Source organism: Olea europaea, chromosome 18 (genome assembly GCF_002742605.1).
Source record: "Olea europaea var. sylvestris chromosome 18, O_europaea_v1, whole genome shotgun sequence".
In the NCBI taxonomy this organism is placed as follows: Eukaryota; Viridiplantae; Streptophyta; class Magnoliopsida; order Lamiales; family Oleaceae; genus Olea; species Olea europaea.
Window position 1 is genome coordinate 6389806 of NC_036254.1, and position 11395 is coordinate 6401200.

Consider the following 11395-nt stretch of genomic DNA (forward strand, 5'->3'; position numbering starts at 1 on the left):
TAATGGATCGGTTGAAAGATATAAAGCTCGATTAGTTGCAAAGGATATTCTCAGTAGTATTGTATGGATTATGAAGAGACTTTTGCACCCGTTGCAAAAATGACTACTGTTTGCTCCTTTATTGCAGTTGCTTTTGTTTGTCGATGGAATATATCTTAGATGGATGTTAAAAATGCCTTCTTGAATGGATAACTACATGAAGAAGTCTATATGGTTTCTCCTCTTGGTGTTTCTCATCAACTTGGTGAAATTTGCAAACTTCGAAAAGCTCTCAACGGTCTCAAATAGGCACCCGAGCTTGGTTTGAAAAGTTTTCTATTATGATTACTTCACTTGGTTTTTGTTCTAGTCATCATGATTTAGCTTTATTTTACAAATATACAGCTGTTGGTCACATTTTTCTCTCTTTATATGTTGATGACATGATTATTACTGGTGATGATACTGATGGCATTACGGTTCTAAAGTCAGAGTTAGCTCGTTGCTTTGCAATGAAAGATCTAGGCTCACTTCATTACTTTTTGGGTATTGAAGTTGCATCATCCCCGAAAGGTTATCTTCTTTCTCAGTCTAAGTACATAGCTGATATATTTGAGCGTGCTTGTCATACTGATAACAAGACTGTTGACACACCTCTTGAGTTTAATGCTAGATATTCTTCTTCTGATGGTTCTTCATTATCAGATCCTAGTTTATATCGTACTATTGTTGGTAGCTTGATTTATCTTACCATCACTCGTCTAGATATTGCACACGTTGTTCATGTAGTTAGTCATTTTGTTACCTCGCCTACTACAATTCATTGGGCTGCTATTCTTTATATCTTGAGGTATCTTTAGGACACTCGGTTTTAGAGTCTTTTACTTTCCTCTACTTCTTCATTAGAATTACAAGCATATTGTGATGTTGATTGGTTTAGTGATCCTACATATCGTCAATCTACCACTAGCTTTTGTATCTTTCTTGGTGACTCTCTTATTTCTTAGAAGAGCAAGAAACAAATTACTGTTTCTAGATCTTCCACGGAAACAGAATATCATGCCATGGCTCTACTACTTATGAGATAGTTTGATTACATTGGTTGCTTGTAGATATGGGTATATTTCTTAGTCGATCTACTTCTTTGTACTGTGATAATAAGAGTGCTATTCAAATTATACGCAATTCAGTATTTCATGAGAGGACGAAGCATATTGAGATTGATTGTCATGTCACTCGACATCATTATCATCTTGGCACTATAACGTTACCTTTTGTTTCTTCTACTATGCAGATTGTTGAGTTATTTACGACGTCACATTCCATTTCGCGATTTCATTTTCTGTTTGGCAAATTCTTGATGCTTCTTGCAGCAGCAGCAGCATCATGAGTTTGAAGGGAGATGTTAAATATATTAATTTTATATTAAGGGTAGATTAGTCATTATATTTATCTACTTGTAAGATTATTTAAAGTTTCCCTTTTCTTGTATTTTCATTAGTTCAATTAATGTAGTAACCCTAGACTCCTTTGTTTTTCTCACTTTTTTGTATTATTAGTTTATCATAACTCATTATTTAGTGCAGTGTTGCCCATAAAACTGTAGATTTTGCTTTTCACAACTTTCAATGAAAATCATTCGATCAAAGTTTATTCTCTAGAAACTTAGTCGGTGGTCACTTTTAAATTTGGCTTTACCGAAACTGGACAATTAAAATATTTTATTTTTCTCATTTCTCAATTATGCATCCACAAATATTAATATTAGTAATAGTAGTAACAGCAGTGGCCCACACGGATACACATCTTGACTTTTTATAATGAAAAAAGTATTACCTTAATGATAGACTGTGAATTGAATTTTATTTCATTACTACTTAAAATCTAGAAATTTCCTGCAAACTTAACCCTGTTTACCAATTTGGTTTGGATCAAAATCTAATTTTAATATAACTCAAACTTGAACAATTAATATTAGTCACATTTATCATGAGTCGCACAACTTGTCAATCACACATTTCAAAAACTTCTTCACAATCTACTAAAAAATCTAATTTTAATTCCCACCAAAAATTTTAAAATGCTATTGATAAAAAGTCGTAGAAAAAATTATAACAAAAAAAATATAAATCTTATTATTATAGCTATTGATAAAGTTAAGAAGCAGAATTCAACAAACCGCGTCGTACAAATTAACTTAATTTACACACCAAAGTCGTCGTACCAATCAACACACCCAACACGCATATTCGTGTATATAAAGCAAATACCTCCTGAATTTACATTGTCATTAAAAGTTTATCCACTCCAATCTCTCTCAAAATATCACAATGACAAAACAACTTGACAATTCCAATGCCTTCTCTTTCGGTTCCCTCTTTCATAATTTACTGTTTTTAGTTCTATTTACACAACTTTTTAGCTTTATGATTCCCTGCCAAGCTACATGCAGAAAAGTTGACCGTGACTCCCTTCTAGCCTTCTCCTTTGGTGTCTACAGTTCCAATCCTTTGAATTGGTATTCCTCCATAGATTGTTGCATGTGGGAAGGTGTCAGTTGTGATAATATTAATTGGGTAATCCATCTGTTGCTGCCATCAAGAGGACTTGCTGGAAGCATATCTCCTTCTCTTGCAAACCTCAGCCATCTCTCTCAATTCAATCTCTCGCAAAATAGGCTATCAGGTCCTATTCCAGACGGATTTTTTATGGCCTTCAAACGCCTCGTTGTCGTTGATTTGAGCGAAAATCGTCTAACTGGAAAGTTGTCGGATTTTGATAAGCTGATGAGTACAGTCAAAACAGTGAATTTATCCAGTAACCACTTCCAGGGAACAATCCAATATGCATTTTTCGAGCAGGCGGTGAATTTGAAAAGCTTTAATGTCAGCAACAACAGCTTCTCCGGGCCAATTCCTTCGTCTATCTGTGAATTTTCCTCCTCAATCCAGCATCTTGATTTCTCACGAAATCTCTTTCTTGGTCCGATTTCCGAAGATTTTGGCCAGTGTTCCGATTTGCAGTCTCTACGAGCAGATGTCAATAATCTATCTGGAGATGTTCCCAGCGATATCTACAAAGTTTCATCACTGCAAGAACTGTACTTGTCTGCCAATAGGCTCTCTGGTCCGATCAATGGAATCCTTGTTAACCTCATTAACCTTAGAAGCCTTTCACTCTATGATAATAAATTGACAGGAACCATTCCTCAAGATATTGGGCGGCTTTCCAACCTGGAAAAATTGTTCCTTCGTAAAAATCTACTAAATGGCACTCTGCCCCCATCTCTTGCAAACTGTACAAGACTTGTGATGCTGGATTTAAGTTTCAACTTCCTTGAAGGTGAACTTTCTGCATTCGATTTCTCGAAATTCATTCAGCTTAGGTCAGTTGACCTGGGGAATAATTCATTCAATGGTGGATTGCCAGCAAGCCTTTATTCATGCAACAAACTGACTGCAATTCGCCTGGCCCACAATAAACTAAATGGTGAGATTTCGCCTGGCATTATGGGGTTACCATCTCTGTCTTTCTTATCCCTTTCTGGGAACTGCCTAAACAATATCACAAGTGCAATACAAATCTTACAAGGGTGCAAGAACCTCAGAATATTATTACTCTCACAAATTTTTTTCGATGAGTCATTGCCTGACGATGATAGTTTGATAGGATCTGATGGGTTCCAAAATCTCCAATTCCTGGCTCTAGGTGGCTGTAGACTCACTGGTCAAATTTCAATGTGGTTATCTAAATTAAGAAAGCTGGAGGTTCTAAACCTATCGCTTAACAACATCACAGGCTCCATTCCGGCTTGGCTTGGCGATCTTCCAAACCTTTTCGTATTACATTTGTCCCACAATCTTCTCTCAGGATACTTCCCGGTGGAACTCGCAGGACTGAGAAGACTCACCACGAAACTGAGTACAGATCAAGTAGACCAAAGTTATTTAGAGTTTCCTATCTTTCGTAAGTATAATTACGCCTCCAGTCTGCAATACACTAAGCTCTCTTACCTGCGACTAGCGATAAACCTCGGGAGTAACATTATCAGTGGTACCATCCCAACTGAGATTGGGCAGTTGAAGTTTATCTTTTTCCTGGATCTCAGCAACAACAATTTCTCTGGCAGCATTCCTGACATAATATCTAATCTCACCAACTTGGAAAAGCTGGACCTCTCTGGCAACCATCTTTCTGGTCAAATTCCTGCATCATTCAAGAATCTTCATTTTCTGTCTTCTTTCAATGTTGCCTACAACGATCTTGAGGGTCATATACCCGTTGGAGGCCAGTTTGAGACATTTCCCAATTCAAGCTTTGAAGGAAATCCAGGTTTATGTGGTGAATTTTTGCCCCACTCTTGCAGTGGTCAATCAGAAACTACCCTTCAGAAAGGAACAAAGAGAAAATTCTTTAATTGGCTTAGCTTTGAGATAGGTTATGGAATTAGCTTCATCCTGGCACTGCTAGCAGGTTTGAAATTTTTGTGAGTTCAAATGCTAATAATAATCACGTTTATATTATAATAAAAAGAGAGAGATTTAAAGTATACTTAAAATCCGATTATCAGTTTCTTGATTGAATTCGAATTCACGAACTTTCGACTTTTTAATTCAAGAAATTTCAAGTTTTAATTCAAAATCATGACATTCCCAACCTTTGAATCTTTTATAGGATTCTCAAAATTAAATACTATATCGAGGTGTAGACATCTTTTCAATTAAATCAAAAACCTATTTCTACACTAGGCGGACCAAGAAAATATTGAGACATCAGACAACAAAAAATTAATTTGGTCTCTCTCTCTCTCTCTCTCTCTCTCTCTCTCTCTCTCTCTCTCTCTCCCTCCCCACTATATACAGTCCCTAGGGTATTGTACGTAGGCAAAGTAGTTTAATCTATGTCAAGTCTAATTCGGTCATATATCATTTAATTGTCCAAAAATTTTAATCACTTTCAAAGTCTTTACAATTGAGTTCAAAATTTTAAAAAGCTACCACAAGACCTGTTCGTACGTATATATTCCAAGTTCCAATAATTAAATCATGTTTAATCAATCTTAGATTACAAAATTCAATTATTAGTATTCGCTCTTTCATTTTTTATTTTTTATTTTTCACTAAAAGCAAAGAATTGTACTCTTGAAATATATAACATTACAGAAACAGAAATATATGTGCAATATTTCTTCTGACATACCATATATATAATTTATCCTATTCGCGATTCAATAATTAGTTACAGGCATGAACAACTTTTTTGCCTTTTCAATTTTTCTTATTGAATTAAGCAACATTTTCTCCAATGGTTTTGAGAACAAATTATAGATGTTGAAATATAGCCATCGCTAAATATAATTGTTCAATAAAAAATAAAAACTTAAATAGTCATTAATTCCTTTTTCCAGGCGACAGTTCTCGACGTGAATTTGAGTTCTCTACTTCACTCGTTTTAAATTCCCAACTCACCGACATATTGATCAATCAAATCGATCTCACTCATTGACAGAGCAAAGAACTATTAAACTCATGAATGGATATTTACAACTTTGTCCAAGATGTTCGTTGAACACCCCACGATCAAGTTAAATTTAATTCTTTGTACAGTCTCGTTTTAGGATTAAGCTCGACACATGATAAATTCAATACACTCCTAGTGTACTAGTGTTATCATTAAACTGTTTTTACAATAACGATAAATCGCAAACCCGAATATTGAAATAATAAATACTACAACCTTTAAGTATAAAGTGTCAATTCTTATATATTGATTATAAATAATTTTATTTATTTGCAAAATATAAGTTATTGCACATTATGATAATTGGTATTTTTATTCACACGCTCAATGTTAAATAAAATGCAATAGCAATAAATAAATCAAAATCAAAATCAAAATCTGAATATTTGGTAAATGCAAAACTGAACATTCACAAAATATTTATTATTTTTATTGTTTATATAGTGTAGTAAAAAATTGATTGGGTAGGTCAACAGGTTAATTGTACATGTACATATATATGTAGGAGTCCACGTAGGATATTCTTTGAAGGAAAAATACATAACTATCATAATTATCGGCACCACCAAAATAATCGTGTTACCGCCCTCCACCTTCCAACTTCCACCCTTTTCAGTACCACTCTGCCGAATACACTTTATAATCTTACTCTCCTTTGTCGATACCATTCCGTCAGTACCGAATTTCCTGTTTTTAGGAACTAAATTTTTTAATAATTTCATTTACAAAATAATAAACTTAAGGGTAATAAATTACTCCTACAAAAAATTGTTTGTTACACCACAATCTTAAATAATTGTTTAATCTACTTAAATGGCCTAGGTAAAATTACAACAATAACCACTCTTTAAAAAAAAAAAAAAAAAGTGAAATATTATTATTATTATTATTTTTTATTTATTTATTTTTGGGTCTCAGGCTCAGCTACAACGGTTAACTTGTCTTCTACTTTTATTCAATTTGCAAAGATTTGATGCCAGCAATAACAGCTTCTCTGGTTCAATCCCTTCATCTGTCAGCAGATTTTCGCCTTCAATTGTGCGTCTTGATTTCTCCAAAAATGACTTTGTAGGCCCAATTTCACACGATTTTGGCCAGTGTCACAATTTATTGAGACTACGAGCAGGTTTCAACAACCTTTCGGGTGCCATTCCCAATGAATTGACAGGAATGATTCCTCAAGATATTGGGAGGCTCTCCAACTTGGAACAGTTGTGGCTTCTCATAAATAAAAAAACTCTGGCTTAATCTCTTAAAAATTGTGCGACTTAGGTCAAGCTCCTTGAAGGTGAACTTTCTGCTTTTGATTTCTCCAAATTCATTCAGCTTAGATCAATTGACCTCGGGAATAATTTCGTCAGAGGCAACTACCATCAAGCCTTTCTTATGCAAGAATTTGATTGCAATTCGCATGGCTACCAATAGTTTTAATGGAAAGGTTTTGCCTGAAATAATGGCATTACAATTTCTATCCTTCTTATCCCTTCCTAATAATAGCCCAAACAATATCACTAATGCTATGCGCATCCTAATAGGGTGCAAGAACCTCAGCACTTTAATCCTGTCAAAAAACTTTTACAATGAACCACTGCCTGGAGACGAAGACTTGATAAGAACTGGCGAGTTCCAAAATCTTCAAGTCCTGGGTTTAGGTGGCTGTGGATTCGCGGGTCTAATTCCAATTTGGCTGTCTAGACTAGATAAGCTAGAGGTTCTAGATTTATCGCTTAACAACATCACAGGCTCCGTCCCGGGATGGTTTGGGGACCTTCCAAACCTTTTCTACTTGGATTTGTCCCAAAACCTTTTATCAGGAAACTTCACCATGGAACTTATAAAACTGAGAAGACTAGCAACACAACAGACTTTGGATCAAGTAGAGCAAAGTTATTTAGAATTGACTGTCTTTGTTCAGCCCAATAATGCCTCCAATCTGCAATCCAACCAGCTCTCCAACTTGCCACCAGCTATATACCTCAGGAATAACGGTATCAATGGTACCATCCCAATTGAGATTGGTCAATTGAAGTTTAACGTTGCTCTGGATCTCAGCAATAACAATTTCTCTGGCAGCATTCCGGACACAATAGCTAATCTCACTAACTTGGAGAAACTGGACCTCTCTAGCAACAATCTATCTGGTCAAATTCCTGCATCGCTCAAAAATCTTCATTTTCTGTCCCTTTTTATGTTGAGTAGTAAACTTGATTTTTGGACTAAATAATATGGGCTTAAGGATTTTGCTTATAGGCCCAAATCAATTAAAAGGCCCAACATGCATAGCGTTTCTAGAAGCATTATCTAGAAAAATCTATATAAATATCTACTAGAAAAATCTATGTAAATATCTAAGTAAGATATGTAGTTTTATAAAGAATATCTAGAGAATTCTAGGAAAATATCTTGATATGTGGTCTAGGTGTCTCTAGAAAATGTGTGGACTAGAATCTTCTTGTAAACACTGTATAAAGGGGTAGTGCCCTTCATTTTGTAACAAGCCAAAAAGTGTGTAAAGTCTTGAATTTAAGAAATACAAGTTTCATTTTTCACTTCCTTCTTCCTATTAGTGTTGTCCTCTTAAAAGCCTTAGCCAATCCAAGTTAGTAAACCCATCTTTCCTCCAACAAACTAGTATCAGAGCCCCAAGGTTCTTGTAAGAAATGGCAAGTGGGATGATTCCTTTTCAAGTCCCCCAACTCAACAAGGATAACTACGACAATTGGAGTATAAGGATGAAAGCATTGCTCGGGTCGCAAGATGCATGGGAGATCGTAAAGAAAGGTTACACGGAGCCACAAGACGAGGTTGCTCTATCCCAAGCACAAAGGGATAGTTTGAAGGATGCAAGGAAGAAGGACAAAAAGGCGCTCACCCTCATCTATCAAGCCTTAGATGAAGGCATGTTCGAGAAAGTAGCTTGTGCTACTACAAGTAAGGAAGTATGGGAGATCTTGCAAAACTCCCACAAAGGAGTTGAGAAGGTGAAAAAGGTTCGACTTTAAACACTTCGAGGTGAGTTTGAAGCTTTACATATGAAAGAATCGGAATCAATTTCTGATTATTTCTCTAGAGTATTAGAGAAAAGTTGAATGACACTCGAGTAATTGAGAAGATACTTAGGTCTTTAGATTCTAAATTTGACTACATAGTTGTAGCCATTGAGGAATCTAAAGATCTAGATAGTATGAGTGTCGATCAACTCATGGGATCTTTACAAGCCCATGAGGAAAGACTAAGGAAGAAAGTGAAAGAAGAGCCATTAGAGCAAGCTCTTCAAACAAAGCTCACTTTGAACGAGGGTGAAGGAAGGTTCAATAGTAGAAGAAGCCAAAGAGGAAGAGGATGAGGCCAAGATCGAGGAAGAATTGCATTCTACAAGGAGGAAAGAAGACAAAGTTCGTTTTCTACTAGAGGTCGCGGAAGAGAAAAAGGTACGAGGAAAAATGAAGGACCAAGGTATGACAAATTTCAAATTAAATGTTACAACTGTCAAAAACTTGGTCATTATGCTTCAGAATGTAGAAATATTACTAACCAAGTTGAGGAGAAAGCCAATTACGCTTGTCGGGAAAGTGAAGTAGATCCTGCACTACTATTGGCTTACAAAGGTGAAGAGAGCAGAGAAAAGAATACTTGGTATTTGGATACAGGAGCAAGCAACCATATGTGTGGAAGAAAAAACATGTTTGTGGAGCTTGATGAATCAGTAAGCGGTAACATTACATTTGGAGATGAATCCAAGATCCCAGTGAAAGGAAAAGATAAAATCTTGATCCGCTTAAAAAATGGTACGCATCAGTTTATCTCAAATGTCTATTATGTGCCCAATATGAAGAATAACATTTTAAGTTTGGGACAACTCTTAGAGAATGGCTATGATATTCATTTGAAGGATCATAGTCTTTCAATAAGAGATCAAAGAGAAAATTTGATTGCCAAAGTCCCTATGACAAGAAATAGAATGTTTGCGTTAAACATTCAAAATGATGTCGCTAAATGCTTAAAAGCTTGTTTTAAAGATTCATCTTGGCTTTGGCACTTGAGATTTGGGCATCTTAATTTTGGAGGCTTAAATTTGTTAAGTAAGAAGAAAATGGTGAAAGGTTTGCCTCCAATAAATCATGCGGATCAATTATGTGAAGGATGCTTACTTGGAAAGCATTCGAGAAAAATTTTTCCAAAAGAAGCATCTACAAGAGCTAAGAAGCCGCTAGAACTTGTATACTCCGATGTTTGTGGGCCAATTAACCCAAGCTCTCTCGGTAAGAGCAATTATTTTGTTCTTTTTATTGATGATTTTAGTAGAAAGACTTGGGTCTATTTTCTTAAACAAAAATTGGAAGTTTTTGAAACTTTTAAGAAGTTTAAAGCTCTTGTTGAAAAAGAAAGCGGGTATAGTATAAAAGCTTTGAGATCGGATAGAGGAGGAGAGTTCACCTCCAAAAAGTTTGAGAAATATTGTGAGGAGAATGGAATTCATCGTCCAGTAACGGTTCCATACTCTCCACAACAAAATGGAGTAGCAGAAAGAAAGAATAGATGCATTCTTAACATGACCCGCTGCATACTCAAAAGTAAGAGATTGCCCAAAGAACTTTGGGCTGAAGCTGTTAATTGCGCCGTGTATCTGTCTAATCGATCACCTTCTAGAAGTGTGTGGAATAAGACACCACAAGAAGCATGGAGTGGAAGAAAGCCCAGCATCTCTCACTTACGAGTATTTGGGAGCATTGCATATGCTCATGTACCAGATCAAAAACGGTCCAAGTTAGATGACAAAAGTGAAAGGTATGTCATCATCGGCTATAACTCTCGCTCTAAAGGCTACAAGTTGTATAATCCAAGAAATGAGAAGATCACCATAAGTAGAGATGTCGAGTTTGATGAAGAAGGAGCTTGGGATTGGGGTGACCAAGAAGAAGACTATGACTTCTTACCATTCTTTTATGAAGAAGAACAAAAAAATGGAGAGCAGCAAGAGACTATTAGTCCATCTCTATCACCTACTCATGGAAATGCTTCTCCATCATCTTCACAAGGAGAAAGTTCAAGCGAAAGGACACCACGGATGAGGAGCCTACAAGAGCTATATGAGGTAACCGAAAATCAAAATGATCTCACACTTTTTTGTCTTTTTGTCGATTGTGAACCAATAGGGTATGAAGACGCGGTGCAAAATAAAAGATGGAGAGATGCTATGGATGAAGAGATTAAAGCTATAGAGCAAAATGACACGTGGGAGCTGACAACTCTTCCCAAAGGAAAGAGAGCAATCGGAGTTAAGTAGGTGTACAAGGCAAAGAAGAACACTAAAGGAGACGTAGAAAGATACAAAGCAAGATTGGTTGCCAAAGGTTACAACCAACGGTCGGGAATTAATTATGAAGAGGTATTTGCTCCTGTTGCTCGTTTAGAAACCATAAGATTAATTATCTCTCTTGCAGCGCAAAATAAGTGGAAGATATTTCAAATGAACGTGAAATAGCTTTTCTAAATGGTTATCTCGAAGAAGAAATCTATGTGGAGTAACCAATGGGTTATAAAGTAAAAGGACATGAAGGTAAAGTCTTGAAACTAAAAAAGGCTTTATATGGGTTGAAACAAGCTCCAAGGGCATGGAATAGTAGAATTGACAAGTATTTTCTAGAAAATAACTTCACAAAATGCCCTTACGAGTATGCCCTTTATACAAAGGTAAATGAGAAAGGAGATATTTTGCTTGTTTGTTTGTATGTAGATGATCTTATATTTACAGGAAATAATCAAAGTATGATCACTAAGTTTAAGAAGGTCATGGCTCAAGAATTTGAGATGACGGATATCGGCCACATGGCCTACTATCTTGGGATAGAGGTAAAGCAAATGGAGGACTGCATTTTCATCTCACAAGAAGGAT

General features: G+C 35.9%; 4 protein-coding genes across 4 annotated transcripts in view; all 4 read left to right on the plus strand.

Moving 5' to 3' along the window:
• The first annotated feature begins 210 nt into the window (after window positions 1-210).
• LOC111366660 (uncharacterized mitochondrial protein AtMg00810-like) lies at window positions 211-1062 on the plus strand. The gene is made up of 3 exons (XM_022987372.1): window positions 211-277; window positions 385-829; window positions 987-1062. Exons 1-3 carry the CDS (start codon window positions 211-213, stop codon window positions 1060-1062), a joined length of 588 nt encoding a protein of 195 aa, XP_022843140.1.
• Window positions 1063-2321: 1259 nt separating this feature from the next.
• Window positions 2322-4506, plus strand: LOC111367303 (tyrosine-sulfated glycopeptide receptor 1-like). The gene has a single exon (XM_022988111.1). The coding sequence runs from the start codon at window positions 2406-2408 to the stop codon at window positions 4467-4469; it is 2064 nt and encodes a 687-aa protein (XP_022843879.1). The 5' UTR covers window positions 2322-2405; the 3' UTR covers window positions 4470-4506.
• Window positions 4507-5511: 1005 nt separating this feature from the next.
• The window catches only part of LOC111366661 (receptor-like protein 2), a 6953-nt gene continuing 1069 nt past the window's right edge, over window positions 5512-11395 (plus strand). The window contains exons 1-3 of the mRNA XM_022987373.1: window positions 5512-5538; window positions 6418-6710; window positions 6772-7697. Coding sequence (XP_022843141.1) covers window positions 5512-5538; window positions 6418-6710; window positions 6772-7697 — 1246 coding nt within the window. The remainder of the gene's footprint in view (window positions 5539-6417; window positions 6711-6771; window positions 7698-11395) is intronic.
• Window positions 8052-8554, plus strand: LOC111367304. Its single transcript, XM_022988112.1, has one exon. The coding sequence runs from the start codon at window positions 8160-8162 to the stop codon at window positions 8499-8501; it is 342 nt and encodes a 113-aa protein (XP_022843880.1). The 5' UTR covers window positions 8052-8159; the 3' UTR covers window positions 8502-8554.

Excerpts from the sequence above, each read along its gene's own strand:
- LOC111366660 (XM_022987372.1), top strand. The coding sequence starts at position 211 with ATGGTTTCTCCTCTTGGTGTTTCTCATCAACTTGGTGAAATTTGCAAA. Across the intron at positions 278-384 it reads ACTTCGAAAAGCTCTCAACG|CTGTTGGTCACATTTTTCTC; the intron begins GTCTCAAATAGG and ends ACAAATATACAG. Across the intron at positions 830-986 it reads GCTATTCTTTATATCTTGAG|AAGAGCAAGAAACAAATTAC; the intron begins GTATCTTTAGGA and ends CTTATTTCTTAG.
- LOC111367303 (XM_022988111.1), top strand. The coding sequence starts at position 2,406 with ATGATTCCCTGCCAAGCTACATGCAGAAAAGTTGACCGTGACTCCCTT.
- LOC111367304 (XM_022988112.1), top strand. The coding sequence starts at position 8,160 with ATGGCAAGTGGGATGATTCCTTTTCAAGTCCCCCAACTCAACAAGGAT.